The 25388-nt window shown below is 38.0% G+C and overlaps 2 protein-coding genes across 3 annotated transcripts in view; both read right to left on the reverse strand.

The window, feature by feature from the left end:
* Window positions 1–4499: 4499 nt before the first annotated feature.
* LOC131029411 (uncharacterized) lies at window positions 4500–5797 on the reverse strand. Its single transcript, XM_057959886.2, has 4 exons — window positions 5658–5797; window positions 5366–5483; window positions 5085–5237; window positions 4500–4925 (listed from the first exon to the last, which is right to left on the reverse strand). Exons 1-4 carry the CDS (start codon window positions 5663–5665, stop codon window positions 4728–4730), a joined length of 477 nt encoding a protein of 158 aa, XP_057815869.2. The 5' UTR covers window positions 5666–5797; the 3' UTR covers window positions 4500–4727.
* The window catches only part of LOC131077529 (hydroxymethylglutaryl-CoA synthase), a 36295-nt gene continuing 16600 nt past the window's right edge, over window positions 5694–25388 (reverse strand). The window contains exon 12 of one of the 2 annotated variants that reach the window (XM_059207084.1): window positions 5694–5816. In XM_059207084.1, coding sequence (XP_059063067.1) covers window positions 5775–5816 — 42 coding nt within the window. In that variant the 3' untranslated portion in view covers window positions 5694–5774. Of the gene's footprint in view, window positions 5817–24272; window positions 24961–25388 lie in introns of those variants that run through there. The other variant, XM_058015038.2, reaches the window with a different exon arrangement.

Here is a 25388-nt window from a genome sequence, read left to right on the forward strand (position 1 = left end):
TTCTACCGTTTGTAGATGCTATACTCCAATTCACACATTATATTAGCTTCTATATCTTATTTGTAGGACAGTGAGTCCTTCGGGGTAGCAGCCCTTTTGTAATTTAGCAATGTGCTTGAATGCATGTGCATTCCCCTTATGTAATATTGTTTTACTATTGGTCATAGTATAATAATATTGTGGGTTCAAATTCCACCATGGTTTTTCCCTTTCCAAGTTTTCACGTAAAAATATTGGTGTTATGGTTGTATGTTTATTTGGTTTTTGTTTCTGCACTTTGCTTTCAGTTATTTGCATCTGGTGGTTAAAGAATCAGATTAACACATTTACAAATACTGGAACACTGATTCAATATTATGTCTTCCCATAAGTTGTCTTTGTCAATATTTGTAAAAGCCTTAAGATGAACATTAGCAAGTTGCAAAATGTGTCCTCTTAAATGTCAATGGGTTCCTCAAATTTACCGTTCTATATCAAATATCTTGATTTCAAGCTAGAAGGATATACAATTTTGATTGGATACTAAACAATCTTCAAGTTATTCAAACAACATCGACATTGATTTTTGTGATAACCAAAGTGCTCTCAAGATGGTGAATAACCCAATCTATCATGCCAAAACCAAGCATAGTGTATTGCATCATCAATATAGTAGCCAATTTATTGATAATAAGGATATTTATCTTTACCATTGTCCTACAATAGATCAAACTCTTGGCATATGTCTCAACAACTTAGTACGATAAACTCAAAATTATTGTGATATAGTCAATAAGGGCAAGTATTAGATTAATGTAGCTTTGTCATAATAATATAGACAATGTTAATATATTTTTTAAGAAGGTAAGGAAGGATTTTGAAAGGGCTCAAACCCTTTAGAAAAAGACGAAAGAAAAGGAATAAATAAAGTGACAAAGTAGATCCCAACCTATGTAAAGTTGTCATAAGGCAAGGCAATAAGCTAAAATTGGCCAAAAATAGAAAAGAAACAACACAACCAATACAAAGGAACAATAGCAACCAAGTTGTTAAACAACAAGAAGGGAATGAATGGGTTGGCCTCTTGCCCAACTCTTGAACATGAGTTTGGGGATATGATGTGGGAGGACCTGTCTTCCTCCTTACGATAGTCTAGGAGACGCTAACATCTAAATTATTAGAACAAGGTGGGGCAGGGGGGACTCCCTAATATAAATTTTATTAGCACACAAGGAGAGCCATAGAATGGTGAGTTGAAGGGAGGCCATCCATCATGAGTAACTTGGAGATAGTCTCAAGCCAAAGATAGATTGAGTTGTGAGGTCAAGGCAAGGGATCCTTAATAGGGGCTGAGGGACACATCAGATTCGCACTAGAAGCAAAAGTCTTGTGATCTTCCTTTGCATCTTTCCATGTAGTAGAGTCCTTACTATGTGAGAGAGGACAAACCATAGCTAGGTGGTCAATGGAGAAGCATCAATGACATTGAAGGGGGAGTCTCTCTTAATCAAGAGGTTGAATTCAAGGCCTATCCCCAACCATCAAAACTACATCGTTGTGAAGAGGCTCGCAAATGCCAAAATCCACCAAGATACAAACAAAAGTAGAATGCCCCATGTATGAAGTGGAATCAACTTTCAAGAAATGGCCAATAGAGTTGCTTGTGGCCTCAAAATATGAAACCTCCCAAAACTGCAGATGGAAGTTTGGAATCTAACCCACATCAAACACACATTTAGTGGCTTAATAAGATGGTTCAAGGAGGTTGACCAATTCTTAGTGGAGAGGGAGTGCTCCCCACAAGCCCATAGCATGTAACATAATTTTTGTCCTCATAAGAGATAAAGGAAGCAATGAAAAAACCTCTACCACAAGAAAAGAGCTCAATCTTACTCACCATAAGAGGCAAACGAAAAATCTAGCACCATTTGTAAAGATCAAAAAGAAAAGGCCAAATATTGAAAAATCTACACATCGTACCCTTACATCGGTAGAAGTCCTTAGTTATACCCCTACCTTGGTAGAAGTCCTTAGTTTCCACCACATTCTTAACACAAACCACCACTAGAGATAATTTAGCATTAAGAAGAGGACCAAAATTCTCCCTCAAAGGGCAATCAACACTAGAACTAATTGCCAAATAAAAGCTAATTCCACCAACCAAAAATGCAAGCACCAAAGGGGGGACACAACTGACATCCACAACACTAGAGCAAGGTGTGAGTTAACCCTAGGTGAAGAAGGAAGCACATCAACACCAAAGCCACAACAATGTCAACAAAATGATCTAGCACCAAAGAAATAACCTACGAAACCTAAGGATGTGGATCCTCGATGCAAGTCAAGGGCACATTGGGGCCATTCTTCTCAATAGATTTGAGTAAATGCATTCAAGAAAATGGTGTTGAAATGTTTCATCATTAAATTGACAATTAAGGCAACAAGTGGACCCAATCAATCCTTGTTTGCAAAGATTGTCTTTAGTTAGCACATTGTCATGATATAGCAATCATATAAAGGCTTTGATTGATCCAAAATGGTTCATAAAATTTAGTAAGTTCAATTATCTAAGCCACTAATCTCATTTCACTAGTCAAATTGAATGAAGTGGGTCACTTTAAGAAACTCTTAGTAACTTCCTAACACAACTTTGCAGAAGAAACCAATCCTCCTCGAGGACACAAGGACAAGTACAAAATATCCCCCCATCCCATCCTAGTTTTTTGTTAAAATTTAGGACATTTCAAGGATGTCAAAAGAATTGCAAGGTATGTTAGGTGATCACAATTTAAGTTACTTCAAAAATTTACTAAAAAAAACAACTGTGCCATGAAGATCTACGTGGTTTTGAAGGTGTTAATTTGGGAAGGGGGAAGGGTGGTGAGGGATTACCCCTCGAACTCGCCCTATATCACATAGAAAATGTCAAGGATGTTGCCCCTAAACCCCATCAGGGTTATTGCCCCTAAACTCCATAGACGGTGTTACCCACAAACCCCTATAAGTCTACCAAAATTATAGACTCATGATGAATCATGATCACAAAATATACAAAATATACATCCCCTATCACAAATCTCCATGTCTTCAAAATATACAATGTTGGCATGCTATAATTATTATACCGTTGAATACGAGTTAAGTCATCTTTAGTAGGAAATGTCATTTTCAAAATGTAAAAATATATTAATCATGCCTCCATAGATAACTCATAGGGCAATCCTATCTATTAGTATCCCAACTAATGTCAAAATGAAACATAACCAAATATCTTTTTACTTAACCATTCCAATTTGTTAATGAGTTTGACTACAAAACATGTAGTCTTAAAGGCTTCGAGAAAAATTATAAATAAATCCCTCACTACAATGTACACACTAGTCAAGCATGTCTTTATTAACTCATGTTCATATGTATAATGAACATCATAATTCCTATTCAATTACCCATGCTCACAAAAGTTCTATAATGTCTATGATCGATGCTTCTTCAATGTTATAATGGGTATATCCTCTAAAAAGATGGCCAACAAATCCCCATACCATAAACATGTCCCCTATCATCCCCATCTCAAAAGCTTGGGGGAGCATAGGAAGAAACAAAGTTAGCAATAGACACAATGGTCTTTGAGACGTGTCTTTTTTTTTTTCCGGGGTGGGGGGGCATCTCTGGGTTACTATTGCTAGTATTCAACATTTTAGGAAATCTTTTGTTAGATTTAACACGAGACAAGTGCCTCATGAATGATAAATGACCGCTCATGACAATTTCTTTCCCAGATAATTCAATATGGCATATTTCAAAACCCCTAGAGACTTCGTGAATTCAAATGCTATGACATTCACCAATATCATCCCTGATCCTTATATGAGAATACTATTGCTAGTATTCACTTGGAAGAAGAGGAAGTCTCACCCAAACTACGACCATGTTAGGGGAGTCTTTTGTTGGACTTATAGAGAATTGGACCTTGGAATGGATTATCAGCTGGAGATAACAGTCATTCTCCTTTTTCAAAGGGAATAATAGTCCTTCGACAATGATGATGAATTAAACAATGTAATTCAACCTTGGAGATGTGACTGGTTTCAGGGGTGATTTTCATTCCCAAGTTTGGATTCTCTAGGAGAAAGAATGATGGCATGAGGTGGCAACTATGGACCACTCAGCCAAGGAATATATGGTAACAGTCTAAAATTTATCAGCTGGAGATAGCAGTCATTCTCCTTTTTCAAAGGTTTTCAAAGGGAAAAAAATCCTTTGAAAATGATGATAAATAAAACATATCCGATTGGTGCCATGGGCGACCTTCATTCCTAAGTTTGGATTCTAGGAAAGAGGATGATGGTAAGAGGTGGCAGCTATGAACCACTGAGCCAAGGCATATATGTATAACAGTCTAAAGTTTAAAATGTAACATGATGAAGAGGAAATTATTGGTGTAGGATGGTGCATCAACGGGGAGGAAAGAGAAGAAAGATCTTAATTTGGAACTATCTCAGCAGAATGCATATGCTTAGTGCTTGAAAAGGCTTGCATCTCTACCACTTCATTAATAAATTGCATTGAATGGTATCATTCAAAGAACATCTTCACTTATGAGATGTCTCTTGACCCCATTTTATATTAACTAGCCTTCTTTTTGAAGTACATTATATTACACCACCTTTTCTGATGTAAAAGATTATAATATTATCATATTACAAATTACAATATGCAATCACTTGATGGTTGACAACATAGGCACTTTATTCCACTTCTTCCTCGGCATCCATTTCTCCATCATTTTCCTCATCTGCTTCATCATTTTCCTCATCTGCTTCATCATTTTCCTCTTCATCTTCTACCTGAGGTTTCATTGGCGGGGGTGGTAAAGTACTCTTGACCATTTCAAGGAATTCATCAACAGTTGAACTTGACATTCTCTCCTCACAGTCTTCTATTATCTGTTTGCCCATGATGCAGAATAAAATCATAGATAAGAAAATCCTAGTTTACTCATAAAGTAGCCAAAAGTTCAAAAGCATAGTACAGTGGCTCTGAAATATCCAAAGCTAGTTATAAAATGAAAATAATAAATATAGACCAACGAATAGGAGATCTACCATATGGACTTCAACTGCTGTGGAAGGCCTAAGATTTAGAACTTGAAGTCGTTCTGCTTTTGTAAGTGAAAACTTTTCTGCCTTCAACAAGAACTCCCGTACAATCTCCCGAGTCAGGGTTCCCGCTGGAGACTGCACCAAGTAATCAAAAACCTGTTTGAAAGAAAAAGTCACTGCTGCCTATTAGATGCCATAGTATGCCCTTACAAACAAATAAATTCATAGTCCTTACCATGGACATTTATGCTACTAATGAGAACCAAGGTTGCAAAAACATTTACCTGGCATTCAGATCGAGTTGCAGAGCCAGATGAACCCAAAGGATCTTGAGTGGCTCCTCTGGATCGCAACAGATCCATCACTTCAAAGTTGGAGAGTAGACCAGCATTAGCATCCAGTCTACATAAATAAAGCATGTTAGGCACAACTTGCATGCAATCGGAATCCAGGACAACAGCTCATGTTATTACTTTGGAGTTATAAAACAGTTTTTAAAAAAAAATAGAAAAAATCTTTAGCATCTTTCAATCTTCAAAACGATTTCATAAGAGAATTCAATCCAAAAAATCTTACACTTTCATGATGAATGGAAATGGAATCCCATGCAATATCAATTCTGACCAGACCTTGAAAACCTCGTAATATGAATAAATTTATAATATTTTCAAAGACAAGATGTTTGAGGCATCCTCAATACCAATGAAACATCCATCTGCTACACATGTTCTCTACCTGAATGAGCAAAACAGCATTACAAAATCATAAATGGTATTGTTGAAATTCATAATCCTTAAAAGAAAGGTATGTCAAATTCATTGAATATAACTTTAAAGGTTGCAATCATACATATAAACCTCAATACCTTGCATGATTATGATTATATGCCTACTGATAATTTGCATACCATACTTTGTTTGTCTGCGAATTGATCACAGATAATTTTTATAATTGAACAGATACTAGTAATACACATGTTTGTCTAATCTGCTCATCAAATCTTTGTGGGTCACTTCCAAGGAAAGAGCGTCCAATTTAAATTATATATAATAAGTAAATCATCTATTATTCTTCAACATCTTTTGAACAGATATGGATTGGGATACAGCTGGATACACATTTTATATAAAAACATGTGCATGTTGTGTACCTGTGTGCATACATGTGTGTGTATTTGTGTGCATGGATATGTGTGGTCGTGCACATAAGCATGTACATGCAAGTATATTTCATTATAGAAATGAGAAAGTATTGACTGAAATCCATCTGACTAAATGAAGGGTCGAGTTTGCAGAGGTATGAAGAGTTACCACAGTGAAAAAATGTTTATTAAAGGTCAAATCCCCGCTAAATAGTGAATGAAGTCTTTGATAGGCCATAGGACAGTTAGGGGTTCTGTTACTGACCATTGTATTTTTGTCTAATCAGCTGCTCTGTAGCATCAGATAGTGGATAGGACTGTCTTGATAGATGTCACTCCTAGCAAGGGTTTGGGTAGTTGATCCTTTCTATATGAACACCAGAAACTATAAACAGTGAAGAAGACCTCATCGCTTTCAAACCCTAAAGCCATAAAAAAACCTGTGCCATCAACAAGTCAAGCAAGCCATTGTTGCCTTGAGGGTTTACAGTCATGCTTCGTAAACAGAATAATTATGATTATTGAAGTCTGTGTGCAATGAGTAGTGTGTGAGCTGTTTCCTTAAATTGGTCCTTGTTATATAATGATGTGAGGTTAAGGCTTGACAGGTGTTATTATCTCTGTCAAGGGATGCATAAGATGTTCTCCCAAACCATATATAGTAGTAAAGGCCTTCACAGGCATGAATGCAAAGGAGCAGGAAAACAGTAGAAGAATGCAGCACAAGGCCAAAGTATGGGAGTTGACAGGTTGAATATAAAAGTTTCAAGCACCACAGTTTTGCAGAGCTATCAAAGGTTTATGGCATAGTGAGAGGAGATCACACAGTTCTAAAACACAGTTTGAAACAACAGTTGTATGCAGAGTCAATGGAACAGTTTAAGGACCCAATTTTGAAGTCTATAAAAAGGTGTGTAAGACCCTAAATTGCTTTTGAAAATCATGCTCCAAGCCATTCAGATGGATAGTAGTATGGGATAGTCTAAGAGCGGTATGATGCTACTTAAGACAATCATCAAGGTCTACAAGAACATTGTAGAGTTGGAAGTATCCTTGAAGGGAGTCTAAGGCTGTCAAACAAGCATGGAGCCAGCTAGTATGCAAGGATGTTGAAGAGCTGTGAATACCATACTCTTTGATACATTATCCAAGAACTGCATAGTGGGTTAGATGACAAGGTGTGTGCCAGTGAAGATAGCATCTCTAAAGGGGAGTTTTAAAGGGCAAGTGGAGGTTCCATAGAGAGGTCCAGACTACTATCAAGCACAGAACAGCATGCAGAAGATGAAACTTATGCAATGACACACTAATGATCACCTAAGGGACAGAGATTAAATCAGAATAATAATGAACACTAATGATCACTTAAGGGACATGTTGTGACCTAATCACACATCACCCCATTCACAATGGGGACCCCCTACTTTTTAGGTCTTCTCAGTCTTTTGGTTTTCGTTTTTGGGGTCTTTTGCGGCAGTCTCGTTGGTCTCTCTGAGTTTGCAAGCAGGGTCAATTTGATCAGGCCTGCAGCTCATTCGAGCAAGTTTGGTTAAGTCTAGGGCTGGTTTTGTCAGTTTAGGGTTTCAAATTCAGTCCTAGATTTTAGGGGTTTCCTTTTAGGGTTTTCGAAAACTGAAAGTTGCAATAAAGTCGGGACCCTCTAACGACCCAACACGTGCAATTTGAACGAATTCTGAGCAACTTTCTATTTTTAGAAAGTTCCTATTTTTTAAGGATTTCACTGCCTCCCAGAATGTCTTCATTTCGCCGAAAATCAAACTATTTTTAGTAAGTTTCTATTTATAGTAAGCCACCTTGCGTCCTATTTTGGCCCTAACATTGACATTTTGGAAACACTTTCTATCTTTGAAAAGTTCATTTGTGGCAGGTCCTCGCAAGCAAACACTGAAGATTGAGCATTCACGATCATTTCTAAATCCAAGGAATTTAAAAAGCAGGTAGAGTGATCAAAATTCACATCAGTCTAGGAATGGAAAGCTCAAAAAATCATCTTGTCTGGAAATTCACATCAATTCTTAAAATGGCATTCTAATCTGGAAGCATCCAATTTGACTAAGTCTGGAAAGTGAAGAAGTCAAAATCCTTCATCCAGTGAAATCCACTACCAAATGGGGCACTAAATTGGAGGTATCATGGAAAATCCAAAAATTGCAAAATTCCATCACCAATGGAAATTAGCGCCCAAGAAGTGGATAGGACACCAAATTGACTTGAGCATGGAAAATGAAAAAATGCCAAATTCCATCACCAATGGAAATTAGTGCTCAAGGTGGAGATAGGGCACCAAATAGAGCCAAGCAAGGAAAAATGAAAACAATGAGAATCCTTGACCAAGTAGAAAATGCGCTCTAGTTAGAGTCAGGGTGCCAAAACTAAGGTGTCTTGGAAAGTGAAGCAAACCATGAAATTCCACCACCAGGGCAAATTATCGCCCAAGGAGGTTAATAAGCGCTAAACCCTCCAAGTCATGGAAAAACAAGAAGTTGCAAAATTCCTCCATTAAATGAATTTGGCGCCCAAGGAAGGTGAAGGGTGCCAAAACCGGGGTGGCATGGAAAACTCCAAATGCACAAAATTCCATAGCGTAGGTAAAGCAGCACCCATGTCAAGAGAGGGGGCTAATGACTAAGGCAAGAAAAATGAGAATTCTTTCATCAGCTCGATTCCACGCCCAAGTCAAGGAAGGTGAATATTTTCCAAGGCAAAAAGCAAATTGAGGGTCAGGAATAGAAAGAAAAAGTAGGAAATCCCCTCGGGAAATTTTTAGAAAAATCCATTTTTAGACACAATCTTATCAGAATTTCAATTATAGATTTGGACTCGTGAGAGAATTCTCTCTCCTGGACCTGATTCCTAAATTTTACGAAAGTTCCTAAAAATAGGAGATGGTCGAAAAGTGTTGAAAATCCCCTCCAAAGCCGAAAAAGCTAAAAAAACTTCAAGAAAGGTCTTCCCAAGTCGAAAATTCTCTTTCCTAAGATTTTTGCACCAAGTGGATGGATGAATAAGATCAAGTCAAACTTTCAAAAAATCCCTCCAAAATTCGAAGAATGGAAGTTGGTGAGTTGGCGAGGGAATATTCTAAATCATGACACAACTCAATGCAATAAAAAAAGTTTCCAATTTTGAACTCAACTGCGGAGGTGGAGCCCATTTGCATGGTGTCTTGGAGAGGAAAGTATGATGCACAATTAAAACAATTGCCAAATTTGATTCCTCTCAATGTAGCAACACGTCAGAGAAACTCTATATAAGCATGCAAGTACAATTCATTTCTCACATGCAAATTTGGAGAAAGAAGAGTTGGAGAGAAAGTGAGTAAATTCAGACTTAGAGAATTTTTTCATCCTTTCCAAGAAATTTTCTTCGCAGGAAGTGCTGATTTATTTCTGAAATGGCTAAATCAAGCAAGGTGGTAATTGTTACCCAACAGACGCAGATAAAGGTAAAGATGAAGGGCTTTCTTCCGGATTCCAAGATTGTTTCTAGGTGGAAGGAGATCAATGATACAAATTTAGGAACGTTCAACATGGCTGCCTTCAAAATCATGATGTTTGGAGCAGCAGGACATAACCCATCTCCTACCGCTGCCAAGATAGTCAGAAGTGGAATTGTTGCAACAGCCAGGTTTCCCCCTTCTATTCAATGTCCAAACTTGATATTGGAATGTGCAAAACATTACAATCCGAAAAGGAGAACAATGTCAACATCAGGTGGCAAGTTGTTGGCCACCTCGACTTCGAAAGCTATCTGGGAAGCCTTCGGAAATCCTTCACATCATTCCATGACCTACAAGACCATGAATGGAGCAAAGGCAGTATACGAGGCAGGTCTTGACAAATATCATTAACAAGACTTGGTTGCAAAAGCCTAGACCGCACATCTCTAAAATGCCTAAGACACTCACCATTTTCAAATTCAAGCAGGAGTGTGGACCTGATAATGATGTTGAGCAAGATAATGGGGTGTTCACATAACCGTAAATTTTGAGCCATGGATGTTTTTCTACATTGGTGAAATCATGAATGCCAATGAATTAATGGACTAGGCCAAGTTAATCAGCCACTACGTGCATGAGCAGCTGAAAGATTTGAAAGAAAAGAGGTCCCAATCCTTCTACATGAACTCCTATGTAATTTATATGCTTGCAAGGATGGGTGGTTTTAATGGTCTGTTGAGAAAAGGAGTCATGGGTTGCGGACCAGCACGGCTTAAAGTTCACGAATGTTATCCTCAACTACATCTCTACAATACTAATTCTTTCAAGTTGGCAAATGACACTTTCACCATGTACCTGACTAGGCTCATGCAGAATGAGCTCCATAAAAGGGTGTCCCCATAGGCCAGGGCTTTAGAGCAAAAATTTGGGGCCACATTCTTGTAGTTTCCAAAGTTTACTTATATCAGGACGCAAGGATTCATGTACTAGCCATATAAATTGCCTAGGTATCCATCTGACAACTTGGTGCTGCTAGAACTCATGAGACAACTGATAGCATACGATCAAATTCAGAAGAAGTTGTCTATTGAATTTCCCATTGTCCTAGATGACTATGAGGAGGTGTGCCTAAATTTGGCAATGGTTGAGAAAGCGACAGAGGAGATGGCAATCTACCGCTTTGCATTTTACAAATCCAGAGCTCATTACAATATGTTGTGACGTCTTCAAACATCGCCCTATTGCAAATGGGGACCCCCACTTTTCGCTTTTTAGAGTAGAAGTTTTGCCTAGTTTCCTAGTGTTTGCCTTTGCCAATGAGAAGGTTTTTGAATTTTGAATAGGATCATGTGTTTAAAATGTCAAAATGTTAGAGTGATCCTGAGTTTTGCCTAAGTCTAGGGGTTGCCTTAGGGTTTTGAATTTATTCTTGCTAAGTGTTGACCTTCTTGAGCGTTAACGTGTTTCTAAACACGCGCATCAGTGATTTTAAAGTGCCAAGGTATTCCCACACTTTTTGGAGTTGTTTTCTCGCTCCTAACGTATTATTTAAGTTGATTTCGCACTTAATCTCGACAAATTTCCTAGTGTTTCGCTCAATTTTTTGGAAAATTTGCCTAAGTCCAGCCTAATTTTGAAGTTTCTAAGCGATTTTGAGTGGTTAAAATGCGAAATTCCTAAGGGAAATCCATATTTCAAGGGTTAGAAGGTCAAATTCCATGCTAGAGGTGCTTTTCCCCTCATATTCCAGACTACCCACCCTTTTCCCCCACTCAAAATCCACACTACACATGGGTTTCCCCTGAAATCCATACTAGCTATGGTTTTCCACCACTATTTATCCATGCCTGAGTCGTTTTTCCCCTGGAAGCATTAAAATTTGGCTAAGTGTCAGGATTTTTCCAGACTGCCTTCGTTTTTCCACCGAGAGTGCGAACTATAGTGCGGATGAAGTTGAGGATGATTCCATGCCTGGGTCGATTTTCCACCAAGTTGTTTTGTGACAAGTTAGTGCGCATTTTTGTGCAGACTCTCAGTCCATGCCCAAGTTGATTTTCCACCAAGCTGTTTTGTGACAAGTTAGTGCGCATTTTTGTGCAGACTCTCAATCCATGCCCAAGTCGATTTTCCATTGAGAATGCATTTCATGATTTTGAGTCCAGATAACTGTCCAGACAGGGGTCGATTTTCCCCTAGAGGCAAATTTGTGCAAGTTTGATGAAATTTTGTCGAGATTTTTATCCCAACATGGGGCGATTTTCCCCCATGGGTTAATTTTGATCTAAATTTTGGAATATTTTAAATAAATTGACCCCAAATTTAATTGTTTTTACAAGTGTTGACGATCATTTAAAAATTAAAAACAATTATTTAATGACTTGCAATGTTTTAAAAAAATAAAAAAATATTATTTCCCAAGCAAGTTGATTTTTCCAACACAAGTGTAAAAGTGCAAATGTTTTATCCCACATTGCTTGTGTGATGAAAACTCAAGGTGAGAACATGTTTAAAGAGAGGTGACTGGCATTAAAATATCATTATATTTGCTGAGTGTGATTGCTAAGTTGTTGATTTGGGTGATTTTCTCCAGCTGTGCGATTTTGGTGAAGTGTCTACTTGACACATTTGGAGCTGAAAGTTAGTTTTGTTGTTCATTTTCTGCCTATTCGCAGCTGGGCAATATTTCTTGGCAGCCATTGGAGCAAGTTTTTTAGAGTAATTTTCAGATTTGGGAGGTGGCGCCATGGCTGAAGTTGGGCGATTTTATTTGGGAGGCTGATTCCTCCATATCTTGATGAATTTTGGTGATATTTTTTAGTGTTAAGGGGCTGCCATTATTTTCAGACCTTGTTGGGTGCCATTGCTAGGAGTGATTTGACCTCCATTGTTGGTTGGGAACACATTTTCAGAATTATTCTTCATTGCCCAACTCATCCATACTAAGGCGATTTTGGTTAAGGGTTGTTTGGAGGAGTTTTCAGTGCATTTTCAAGGGCTGCCATTGTTGTTACAGTCTGAAACTCCATAGTTGCAGGTTGTCTTCAGACTGATTTTCATTTCCAGCCACTTGCCAACTTGAAAAATTTTACTTGGACGTCATTTCTTATGAGTTTTTTGGACATATGGTGGAGCTTCCATTGCTGATCTAAGTCTGAAACTTCACTTTCAGATTTGTCTTCAGACTTTGATATTTTTTACCAGCCCTTTGTTTGTGCCCAGATTTGACAAACTTCACTTTGGGAAGGTGAAATTCATCAAATACAGGTGTTTCCTATGACTGCGACAAGTTTAAATGACTGATTTATTGAAGTTACAGGTTGTCTTCAGACACTGGGCAGTCATTGTTGGACCTTGGAAGGGTGACTTCAAACTTTAAGAACTAAAAATCAGACTTTTCCACTGTTGGCATTTTGATGATGTTTTGATTGTCATTGATGGACACACACTTTCTTTATGATGGACACACACTTTCTTGATGTATGAGTTATGCTCAACCGGTAATTGTTCCATCCAGTATTATGTATTATAGTCTTTAGACTATCGGTGTTTTGCAGAAGATGTTTACCGGTCACAAATTGACTTAAGACCCAAGCGGTATGAAGACCTCAAGCGGTATGGAGAACTCAAGCGGTTCGAGGATCTCAAGCGGTACGAAGGAAGAAATCGGTAGTTAACATTTTCTAGTCTTCATTTTTGACAACCGGTAATCGGTATATTGTATGAACCGGTATTACTCTGTGATGAGTTACCAACCGGTATTTTTGTGATGAGTTATCATCCACTGACACTTTGGCAGTGATTTTGTGTCGTGTTACCAGATGTGTCTAGATGCACTGAACCTAGGAACTTGTAGTTTAATCCTATTGGACTGACATGAAATTAGTTTCCTTTATAAGGACATCATGTCTAAGGTTTGCATGTAAGAGAGATGTATGATGTATGAGAAGGTTATGTGCGATCTTTGCATAGAAGATTAGGTCTATGTGAAGAGTTAGAGTGTGGAGATATTGAAGACTGAAGTAATGCTGAAATGCATTCACAATGAGCTATCAAAGATCTAACCAAGCATACTGTGCTAGTATCTAGATCACTCACTTGTTGATTACTCACATCTTCGACAAGTCTGAAACTCTTAACGAGGTAGGCCCAGCAAAGCCTTTGTAAATCCTCTAACAAGGTGGTTCACAACTGTGGATCTGAAATCCTTTAACAAGGTAGTCTTTAACAGGACTTATCTCCTAACAGAGATCTAGATTCCTAACAAGATCTGTTCTGGTGAAGAACATTGTATGACCTTAACCGGTTTGGTTTCTATTATGCAGATAGTTACTTGTGAGTTTCTGCTCACTGTGGTTTTTCCCATTTGGGTTTCCATGTCAAATATCTTGTGTTATGGTGATTGTGCTTTTGTAGGTGAATGCTTTGTTAGCTATTTGGTTTGCATTTGTCTTAACCAGTTTATTAGTAAATCTGTTGTACCGGTTATCTGCTAAATTGTTTAAGAGTTTGTTTACAGTATTTTTTGGTATCTAAGTCTGAAACTTCACTTTCAGATTTGTCTTCAGACTTTGATATTTTTTACCAGCCCTTTGTTTGTGCCCAGATTTGACAAACTTCACTTTGGGAAGGTGAAATTCATCAAATACAGGTGTTTCCTATGACTGCGACAAGTTTAAATGACTGATTTATTGAAGTTACAGGTTGTCTTCAGACACTGGGCAGTCATTGTTGGACCTTGGAAGGGTGACTTCAAACTTTAAGAACTAAAAATCAGACTTTTCCACTGTTGGCATTTTGATGATGTTTTGATTGTCATTGATGGACACACACTTTCTTTATGATGGACACACACTTTCTTGATGTATGAGTTATGCTCAACCGGTAATTGTTCCATCCAGTATTATGTATTATAGTCTTTAGACTATCGGTGTTTTGCAGAAGATGTTTACCGGTCACAAATTGACTTAAGACCCAAGCGGTATGAAGACCTCAAGCGGTATGGAGAACTCAAGCGGTTCGAGGATCTCAAGCGGTACGAAGGAAGAAATCGGTAGTTAACATTTTCTAGTCTTCATTTTTGACAACCGGTAATCGGTATATTGTATGAACCGGTATTACTCTGTGATGAGTTACCAACCGGTATTTTTGTGATGAGTTATCATCCACTGACACTTTGGCAGTGATTTTGTGTCGTGTTACCAGATGTGTCTAGATGCACTGAACCTAGGAACTTGTAGTTTAATCCTATTGGACCGACATGAAATTAGTTTCCTTTATAAGGACATCATGTCTAAGGTTTGCATGTAAGAGAGATGTATGATGTATGAGAAGGTTATGTGCGATCTTTGCATAGAAGATTAGGTCTATGTGAAGAGTTAGAGTGTGGAGATATTGAAGACTGAAGTAATGCTGAAATGCATTCACAATGAGCTATCAAAGATCTAACCAAGCATACTGTGCTAGTATCTAGATCACTCACTTGTTGATTACTCACATCTTCGACAAGTCTGAAACTCTTAACGAGGTAGGCCCAGCAAAGCCTTTGTAAATCCTCTAACAAGGTGGTTCACAACTGTGGATCTGAAATCCTTTAACAAGGTAGTCTTTAACAGGACTTATCTCCTAACAGAAATCTAGATTCCTAACAAGATCTGTTCTGGTGAAGAACATTGTATGACCTTAACCGGTTTGGTTTCTATTATGCAGATAGTTACTTGTGAGTTTCTGCTCACTATGGTTTTTCCCATTTGGGTTTCCATGTCAAATATCTTGTGTTATGGTGATTGTGCTTTTGTAGGTGAATGCTTTGTTAGCTATTTGGTTTGCATTTGTCTTAACCAGTTTATTAGTAAATCTGTTGTACCGGTTATCTGCTAAATTGTTTAAGAGTTTGTTTACAGTATTTTTTGGTATACTAATTCATCATCCACACCCTTTTCCAAGCATTTTCAGAATTGTGGTATACTTATTGGCACTAATTGTGATATTTTTCTGAGTATACCAGGTTGTCTTCAGACTGAAACTTCATTTCCAGCCACATAGTTGTGCCCAGATGTGACCATTTCTGAGTTTTGAAGGTCAAAATAATTCAAATGCAAGCATGTGACATGGCTGTGACCACTTCCAGCCATTGATATTCATCATTTTCAGAGTGTCTTTAGACTTTTTGGAGCCATTTTCAGACTTTCAGAGGGTGTATCCAGATTTGAGAATCAGAAAATCAGACTTCAATACACCATTTTGAGTATTTTCAGGCATTGGAGGGCGTATTCAGACTTTGTCCTCAGAAAATCAGACTTCTATCACAACTTTGATATAAAAAACCAGTCACTTTCTGGGTGTTTTCAAACCTCCAAGTGATATTTTCAGACCTGGACATTCATTTTTGGGCTCCAAGTACTCAATTTTCTGAGTTTACATGGGTGTCTTCAGACTTAGCAATTGTGATCAGACTTATCCCAAGTCTGAAAATCAGGTTTTCTTGAGGAGAATTTTCCAGATTTCAATCCGGACCTTCATATTTTCCAAAGTTGGTGTTACAATTTTCTAAGACTACCTATCACATGTTGGGACAATTGTCAGGAACAAAGTCCTGATGGTGTCCGGATTTCCACTCCATGGAATGGTGATCCAGTCAACACAAGATTTTCAAGGACAATGAGTCTGGATGAGAGTCGGATTTCCACTGCAAGGCGGAATTACAAAGGAAGGAAGTTGTCCAAATAGGCATCAAATTTCCACCAAGGGAAGAATGGACAAGGATAAAGTGGATGGTTTTGAGGAATGATCAATCCATATGTGGATGGATTTCCCACCAAGGTTGAAATCAAGTTTATCACATGGGTGTTTGATTCAATGCTTGTCTGTTTTGCAAGACTGTTATGAGGAAAGGAAGCACAATGATCAAGGCTTGAGGTGAAGGAGGATGCACGCAATGCGGATAAGGAAGATGAATACTTCAAAGATTGGATGAGGAGTTTAGGATAGAGATTCCATAAGGTGAAGATGAGGACTAGATCAATCATGAAGAAGACTTCACTTTGATGGTGAACAAATGAAGGAAAGCAAGTTTAAGAAATGAACACAAAGGATTTTACATCAAGAAAACCAGAACTAGATCAAGGAATTTCAATATCAAAGAGCGCCAAGGAAGGAAATATTTCAGGATTCCAAGATTGGGAAATTTTCCAAAACATAAGGAGGGAATAGTTCATGGAATTCCTTCACATAAGGATGGAATGTAAAGTATCATAAGGGATTCCAAACATTGTGAAGATGAAGAGTGTACAAGGCAAGATGAGGTGGCATCCTAGTCACCATTCGTTCAATCAAAGGGTGCCAAGTCAACATTCATTCAAGGAGGGAATAGGTGACACATGGTGCTACATCAAATATTATTTATCTTACCTACCCTCGTTTCTTATTGGCCGATATAATGGTGGTTGTACAAACCCTAATTAGGGTTTTATCTTGTAATCTTGGCCGTTGATCTTGAATCAATCTGAGCCATTCATTTCTTTTGAGGCTCTATATAAACCTCATTGTCTCTCATTTGTAAGAGAGTTTTTGTAGAATTGTTGGTATATGTTGCAGCTATTTGAATCATAATCATTGTTCAATTGTTGGTGATTTTGCTCTTCAAGTGTTGAGTTTGCATTCATGGTTCTCAATTCCTCCAAGTTAGATTAGAATTTTAGATTACAATTTATTTTCATGTATGTTAGATTGAGTGAAAGATTTGTTGAATATATTTGTGTGGAATCCTTAATCCATACCACTAGCCTCTTGCCGCTGGTAAGTGCGCCTTGTGTGGTCAACTGGAAATTTGAGTAAGCTTAACTTCAACTATTACGTGTCCCTTGACAAGCATCAACTTGGATGGTGTCAACGTATGATGGTGATAGTCTGAAAATCCTTAAGTATACCTTAGACGATTGCACTAAGCTTGTGTCAATACCTGTTTGTGAGACCTCGCCTAGTTTGATTCCACTAGATCTGTTCATCATTTCCTACATTCCTAAGCTTAAAATAGATTTCCTGAACCCAATTCCTTTTGCCCATTTTTTAGTAAGAATTAAGTCCGGAGCTTCATTGCCAACTCCTAAGTTATTGGCATACCTATCCTGATCCATGATAAGATTGAGCATTCATATACAATGTAAGTCCCCTTGTCATTCGAGCATTATCACATCAAACCACTGAACTTATCCACAAGTCAAGACCTGACATTTTGTAACCTTGGAGTTGTCTCATTTGATCGCGAAGCATAGCATATGAGAGACTTTTTTCAAGAGAGGATAAGATACCTTGGTATTTTATTCTGTGTTCGCATGTGCATAAAAACACATCAACACGATCCTTATCGTAAAATCAGGAAAGTTGCCAGATTAAAATTTGTACATAAGTTCCACCTAGAAGACTACTGGGCATGTGCCAAGGATGACCTTGAGGTCAGGAAGAAGATATATTCCAAGTTGCCCCTTGACACCATCAGAATAGGTGAAATAATCCAAGTATCGGATCAAGTGAAGGAGGATTCGGAGTTAACCCAGCCGAAATTTGAAAAGGTGAAAGATCAACCCATTTAGCTCCCAGACTGGTTGGAACTTGAAATTGACGATCTGGACATTTTGGCCAGACCTATTTTGAAATTCACCAAACATTGGGTTGATCGACATATCAAAAAATTCAAGGAAGTGTTCGCTTGAGCTACCAGTTAATGGGAAACTTGGATTCCCATAGTGAAGCTACCAAAGGATCTTCACAGGCTCAGGCTAAAGAAGGAGAAGTTCGACAGAAAGGAGTTGAGCTTGATAAAGGAAAGAGTGCTCCGAAGAGGCCAAGGACAACAAGGAAGAAGGAAGCCCAACCTGAGATTCAACAAGAAGCCCAGCATGAGATCCAACAGGAAGTTTAACAGGAGGAACCACCACAGAAAAGAGAAAGGGTGGAAAGAATGCAATCGCCAGCTAGCTCTTCCAGCGTGCAAGAGGTTGAAATGTTTGCACAAGAAATTCTAGCCAATCCACCTCAATGTAATGTTCCTGGCAGTGCCCCAGCGCAAGATGTTGGCCTAATCAACCAAGAGTTCAAAGTCACAACTTCCTCTCCATCCAGAAGAGCCACGCCAAGATAGCTTCGTAGAGGCCATCCTAGGGGAGATGGAAGAAGTTTCACAGGAGCACAAGCAGATGGAGATTTATAATCATCCATTCCCGCTCCTGATTGGCTAAAGGATGTGTTAAGGAAGGAGCCAGAAAAAGAAATTGATCCAGCACGAGAATTAGAAGAGCTTTTGAAAAGAATGGATCAGCCAGTAGAGAAGAAGGCTCCCTGAAAATTGTCCAAGGTGATAACAGATGAATCTGGATCTCGAACTTTACAAATAGCTAAGCCTCCAGCAAACAAAGATAGGAATGAGATCATGTCGAAAGAGTACCAAATCAAACAAATTGATCTAGGGCATGCTTCCACAAGGCAGGTGATAGAAGACTTTGAAGGATATTCCCTGGTTATGAAAGAAAAGATGCAGAAAACAAAGGCAAAGTGTAAAAGGTTGAAATAAGAAAACAAGGCCTTGTACGAATATATCACGAGGCTCAAGCAACCGCTTAGAGAAGCAGATCCATCCTTTGTTCCTCCTTCCTCACTCTCTAAGGAAGTCGTTGATGACACGAAGACAATCAATGCAATGGCCCAATGTTCCAGGGAATGGGTGGAAGACGTCTTTGCTACAGCTGGAAAGTTCATTGAAAACTTGGCTCGTCTTCATTCCAGATTTGTTGCCCTTCTGAATAGATTAGAGGTAGCAGAAGGTCTATGGGAGGATGTTCACATCTATCAAGACTTAACCATTATGCGGCTCAGAGCTCTAATGAAAATTCCGAAGCAAGCGCTAATTGATGGGAAATTGATTCAGGAGAATGCGATCTATGATTTCCCTCGATGGTTTTGCGTTGTTTGCATCGGAAAGAATACCTTTGAAAAGTTTAACATGAAGTCTTTGACTTTAAAAGACTCAATTAGAAGGGTGCAAGAAGAGATTATCAGTGTGATCGAAGCATTGTTCGCAAAGAAGTTGAACGAGGATGGAGTAACAGTCAACTTCCTGAGAACTCAGCTGCACGAGTTCTTCTTCGTAGGTTCATTCTCCAAGGAACATTTTGAGAATGTTTCTTCATTTTCTAGCATAATGAAGAAGACACAGGAAACAATGGTGGAATGAGAGAACTTCTCCAAGAGCGAAGAAGAAATCATCTTGATGGAGTTCGACATTGAAAGTGTGCCAAGTGTCTCCGTAGGAGAACTAGAAGCTATCATCGCCAAATTCATCACTTATGCAATTAATGAGCGAGACAATGGTCGTCCATTCTTGGACGAGAATCTTTTGACTAAGTAGTGGTGGCACACTTATTGCTGGAATATCTTGACTAAGCGGCAGCCCAGTCAATGCATGTTGAATTCATGAAGAATCTTTTGCATGCAACCGCCATATTTATGATTTTACGACAAATTCCTTCCGCATGTCGTCATTGCATGGAGTGATGGGCAGTTATGTCTACATGAACATTTCTGCATGGGGAATGTTCATGGTGTGTTGGGCGAACTTGATGTAAATGGTGCATTTAATGTACAAGTGGATGCCATTTTGGGCATGTTTGAATTAATTGTATATGGGTTTCATGGGCGTTCGTACTGTACGGACTGCTGATTGTGCAGTATGAATGATGACGTGGCACTGTGCGGACGGACTGCGTGGCGCGTTGGCTGTGCTGCCGTATGATCAACGTGGCGTACGGAGGGTTGTTTGAGAGCCACGTAACGGGGTTGGTATGCTGACTGGGTGTCAATGTGGCGATCGCCGGAGGTGACTAGACGGTCGCTGGAGGCGGTGGCTAGTCTGGTGCCGTCGGCGGCCGGAGGTGTCTGGGCGGTCGCCGGAGGTCTCTGGCCGGCGGCGGCGCTGGGTAGACGGGCGCGGCGGGCGGGGGCGTTCTGCGGTGGCGACGCGGCGTTCGAAGCGGCCGGCGGGAGGGAGCACGGCGGCGGTGGCGGGACCTGCAAAAAGGGTACGAGCGACGCCTACAACACCTGCACAACATGCAGGTACAGTGTACGGGGGGGTCTGCAAACCCCCAAACAAAAAAACTTTTCTTTTTTGATTTTTCGAATTTTTTTTTTGAAAAATAAATTTTTTTTTTTTTTTTTAAATTTCGAAATCCGTACAATAATAGCCAAAATGGAGAAAAAAAAATTTCTCACCAAAATAGGTCGACTTTATGGTCGAAATTTATGGAAACGGCCTTCCGAATTCAACGGTGATGTCCAAATCGCTGTATGACGCCCCCAAAAAATGAAAATCCCCAAATCCGAAAGTAGAAGCCTTCCACGATGTCTCCAAAAACTGATCAATGAAGCCCCAATAGCTCTGATACCATGTAGGATTTTGCCAAGATCAAGGGCACAATGAAAAGCATAAAAGGGACAATAGAATGACAAGAACAAACTGTATTCTCATCAATATGCAAAATGATCAACTGGATTAACCAATACAATGAATAGAGGCCTGCTTATATAGGCAAGGCCATATGGATGTATGAGCACACAAATATGACATGTGGCTCAATGAGAAACAAAGGTAGGTAAGAAATACTAAGGGTAGGTAGGAGAAATAATATAATATTCCACAAGAGGTGGATGACCCACCGAATGTGGAGTGTAACAGCAAAATAAGACCACAAAAGGTGGAATTTCTCCTACAAGCTCTATCCCTAAGTGCACACTTCCCTAAGTGTCTCAAATCCAAACTACGAAGAGATGCATTATCCTAAGTTAACTTAAGTAAGTGTAATAATATCCAAAATGAATATTTATTTACACCAACAGGGTCCAAGTAAATCTACTTCTTGTTTCTCCATGACACAAGATGCTAATAGTATGCTAAACAGAGTATGTTGGTAATGTTGTCTTCTTTCATTCACACAAGTCTGGCTTCAGGGTGATGTTACTCCAAGCATTGCACAGTCGGCTGATACTGTTCATTGAGTCCCATTAAATTGCAGTCATGTGTTATGGGATTATAGGATCTTCACCTAAGAACATACCCTAGTCAATCCATATATAAATTTAGTTCTTCATTGTTATGATTAAACACCCATTTAAAAAACAATTTACTTACTATAATCGATTGAATAAAATTAGCTAATAAAATTTTAGGCAGCTTCCTCAACAACATTACTTCTGAGCTTGCATTTAAAGAGTTTGAGAAAAACAAAAAACAAAAAAGAAATGCAAATAAATGTGTAGATGCTTTGTTTTGGGTTTTGAAATCAACAACAGATTTGAATTATGTGACTTAAGAAGACTAAAATAGAAGAAAAATTGATCACAAATAACTTGATAAATGCTTTGCTATGTGTGGTCTATTGAATGCAACTGACAAAATCTTCAGAGCGAAAAATAGTTATTCAAAATATCAGACCTTTTCAATAAAAGGTCTCTCCTACCATGGCAACAAATTCCATGAGAGAGAAAATTACAATACAGAAATTTGGTCATTCTGAATTCCATGTGATAGACAAAATCAAAAGATACAAAAAATTACAGTATAGAAAGTTGGTCGAGAGTTGGAAGGATGGTCAAGAAATCACCAAAAGTCAAGTTGAACACAATTAATTAGTCATTATAGTATCTCATTACCCTTGAATGAAGTTCTTTTTTTCACTTTCTTGTGTGCTCACCTTATAATACTCAAGAGGATAATCATTATTCATCTTGAATACAGTTCCTTATTCTTGTGTCTCTTATAAATTAGTTTCGTACTGTAGAAATTGTGTAGGAAGATTGTTACCACTAATAGAGAGTGTAACGGAAGGTTGATTCTAGAGAGGATGCTGACATTGAATGGGGCTTTTAAGGACAGAATGTTTTCATCCTTCAGTTGGCACCTAAAGGCTTGGGGACAAGCACAAAAACTCATCAGCACACTGAAAAAATTACTACATAATTTGGCATGGAAGACACAAACAATTCTGTAAACACGAAGCATATTGAAATTAACAGAGAAACTAAACCACATTCCAAACTCTAACCCCCACCCATTAATGGGTTACATTTGAAAATGGGTTTAAATCAAAGGATGTGGCCCTAACGCCACTCAAATTTTTTAAAGATTAAACACAGAGCATATGATAAAAAGTTTTCAAACCTTCTTTTAGATAGCTGTATCAAATGTCAAAACCCATACAAAAAAATGCAAAACTCGATCACAGCATTTGTGTTTACCATTAGAACCCTTTGCCGCTTAATCAACAAAATTTTAAAACCCACAACCCGCCACATTCAAACATATTTTAAAATCCAACTAAATTTTTACACCCACAAGTTTTCGGGGAAGAACTGCTTACTTGCAGAACAAACCGACGCATATAAGCAACGAACGATTCACCACAAACGCTTTCAACACCCTTTGCTTAACCGACGCATGCGAGCAACGAAACCCTCAAACATTACAAATGTTATCCCTGTCGAACCCCAAGAATGTTTAACGAGAACCAAGAAAAAAAAACCGTGTCCAGAAACATTAATGAACAAGCGAAACGAATTAATTTCGTTCAGTACTCGTCCCACCTCATGCTGCATACCCACGGCCACAAGCAAAACAAATAAACTTCGTTCATGCTACATACCCACGGCCACAAAACAATAACTTTTTAATAATTTAATTAATAAAAAAATACATCCCTGACAGTTAAAATCTCGGCGTCCAAAAACATGACCGGAATTTCCTTTTCTAGGAGGGCTGACAATTTTCCGGGCATAAATGCCCACACTGAAGCCTATCGGCTTAATTATCATACATACTTTATATTAATTATATCAATGACTATACCGATATTACAAAATAGCTTAAAATAAGTTTTTAAGGCTTGTCAAATAATATCGCCAACTATAACCATGTTTTTTTGGCTAAACAAGAAAAAAAATATTTGAGAATGGGTTATATATTCCCAGTGGACAAGACATAAAGTCTCATCTTCTCGCTTTCAAAGTCTAAGTGATAGAAAATGAGATGAAAATATAGATATCTGAAATTGAACCTATACGTTGAATGCGGAAGCAACAACAAATTACAAACCATTAATATGAAGTAAACATGATTTACATTATCTTCATTCAGTAACAGGTGAAAGATTTTACATCAGATTTTTTCTTAATTACAATTTAATATTGATGTCAGCTGAACCCACATCACATAACAACTTCTAATTTATCATACATCCTCTAAGTTTATATTAATTATATCAATGACTATATCCATATTACAAAATACTTTAAAATAAATTTTAAGGCTTGTCAAAAAATATTGCCAAAAATTTTATGGGCTTCAAAATTTATAGAGAAATAAAACTCTAGAGCCAAACTGAAAAGTACGTTTTTGTTCATTACAGCTGCCAACTGTAACCACTTTTTTGGCTAAACGATATAAGATATATTTGAGATTGGGTTATATATTCATCATGTTTCATTTATTTTTAACATATTAAAATTTAATGGGCAACATGCCACTATCTTTAAGAACAGGCAAAAGTTAACCAGGGCAATGGCCAAGCCTTTTTTATATTGAATTAAAGTAGAATTACAAAGAACGACAGCTACAACAGATAGCTGAAAGAAAAATACCAGGGCAATGGTCAAGCCTTTTTTATATTGAATTGAAGTAGAAAACAGATAGCCGAAAGAAAAATACATTGAACTAGATCAACCGAGTACCCATACAAACCTACAATGGACTACTCACTGTTGTAATTTGGCAATGGCCAAGCTTGATACAGCATTTTCTCTTAATGCTCCTTCCATTCTTAAAATTTAAAACCAGGAAGGTGAATATTATTCAAAAATATTTTTTCTAACAGCATTGCCATGTTTATTTTTCAAATAAATAATAGACAGAGGGAAAGGCTCAGGAACGATGCTTTACAATGGAAAACGTTGGCCAGCATCTCTTCTATATTTTATGTAAGCCCAACAAGACTACCTCAGCCTTAAATGTATTACAATTAACCGTGGAAAGTACCATTCGCAATCTTTTCCTTCTCACAGTTGTCGTTGGTGTTAATTAACTTTTGAGCATAGAATCTCCGGTACATTAAATCCACTTTGGTTAAATAAAAGGTCCCGGGCCTTAAAAATTTATGTTGAGAATGAGAAACGAAGTCCTTCGCTCCGTATCGAGTCTCCATCAGCTTCAGGTTGTCCACAAAATCTTCGGGGGAAAACTAGATAAACCATCCAAGGAACACACACATTTAGTAAACACTACATACCTAACTAATCTCATCCAGATTAAATTAATTAATAAAAATTATATATTCAATCCAAAAAAATATATATATATATTAAAAACTAATCTCATGAAAACTATATTAATAAAAACAATATACTAAATACAAAAACTAACAATAAAAACTGCTTGCCTCGAATGCTAAAGAAATTTTAGTGCATAAAGATAAGCGCTCAAACCATGTAGTAGTAACTGTTCCATCTTCCACAACGATATGCATGTGACTAGATGAATATTAAAAATAGAGGAATATTGATTATTGTATAAGAGGTAGATGAAAATAGAGGAATATTTCTTGTACAAAACATTTGTATTAATAATAATATTGTAAGTGTTCTGAATCTTTCCTTCGTGTCTTTTCTG

The sequence above is a fragment of the Cryptomeria japonica genome, chromosome 6 (assembly GCF_030272615.1).
Source record: "Cryptomeria japonica chromosome 6, Sugi_1.0, whole genome shotgun sequence".
NCBI classification, from domain to species: domain Eukaryota; kingdom Viridiplantae; phylum Streptophyta; class Pinopsida; order Cupressales; family Cupressaceae; genus Cryptomeria; species Cryptomeria japonica.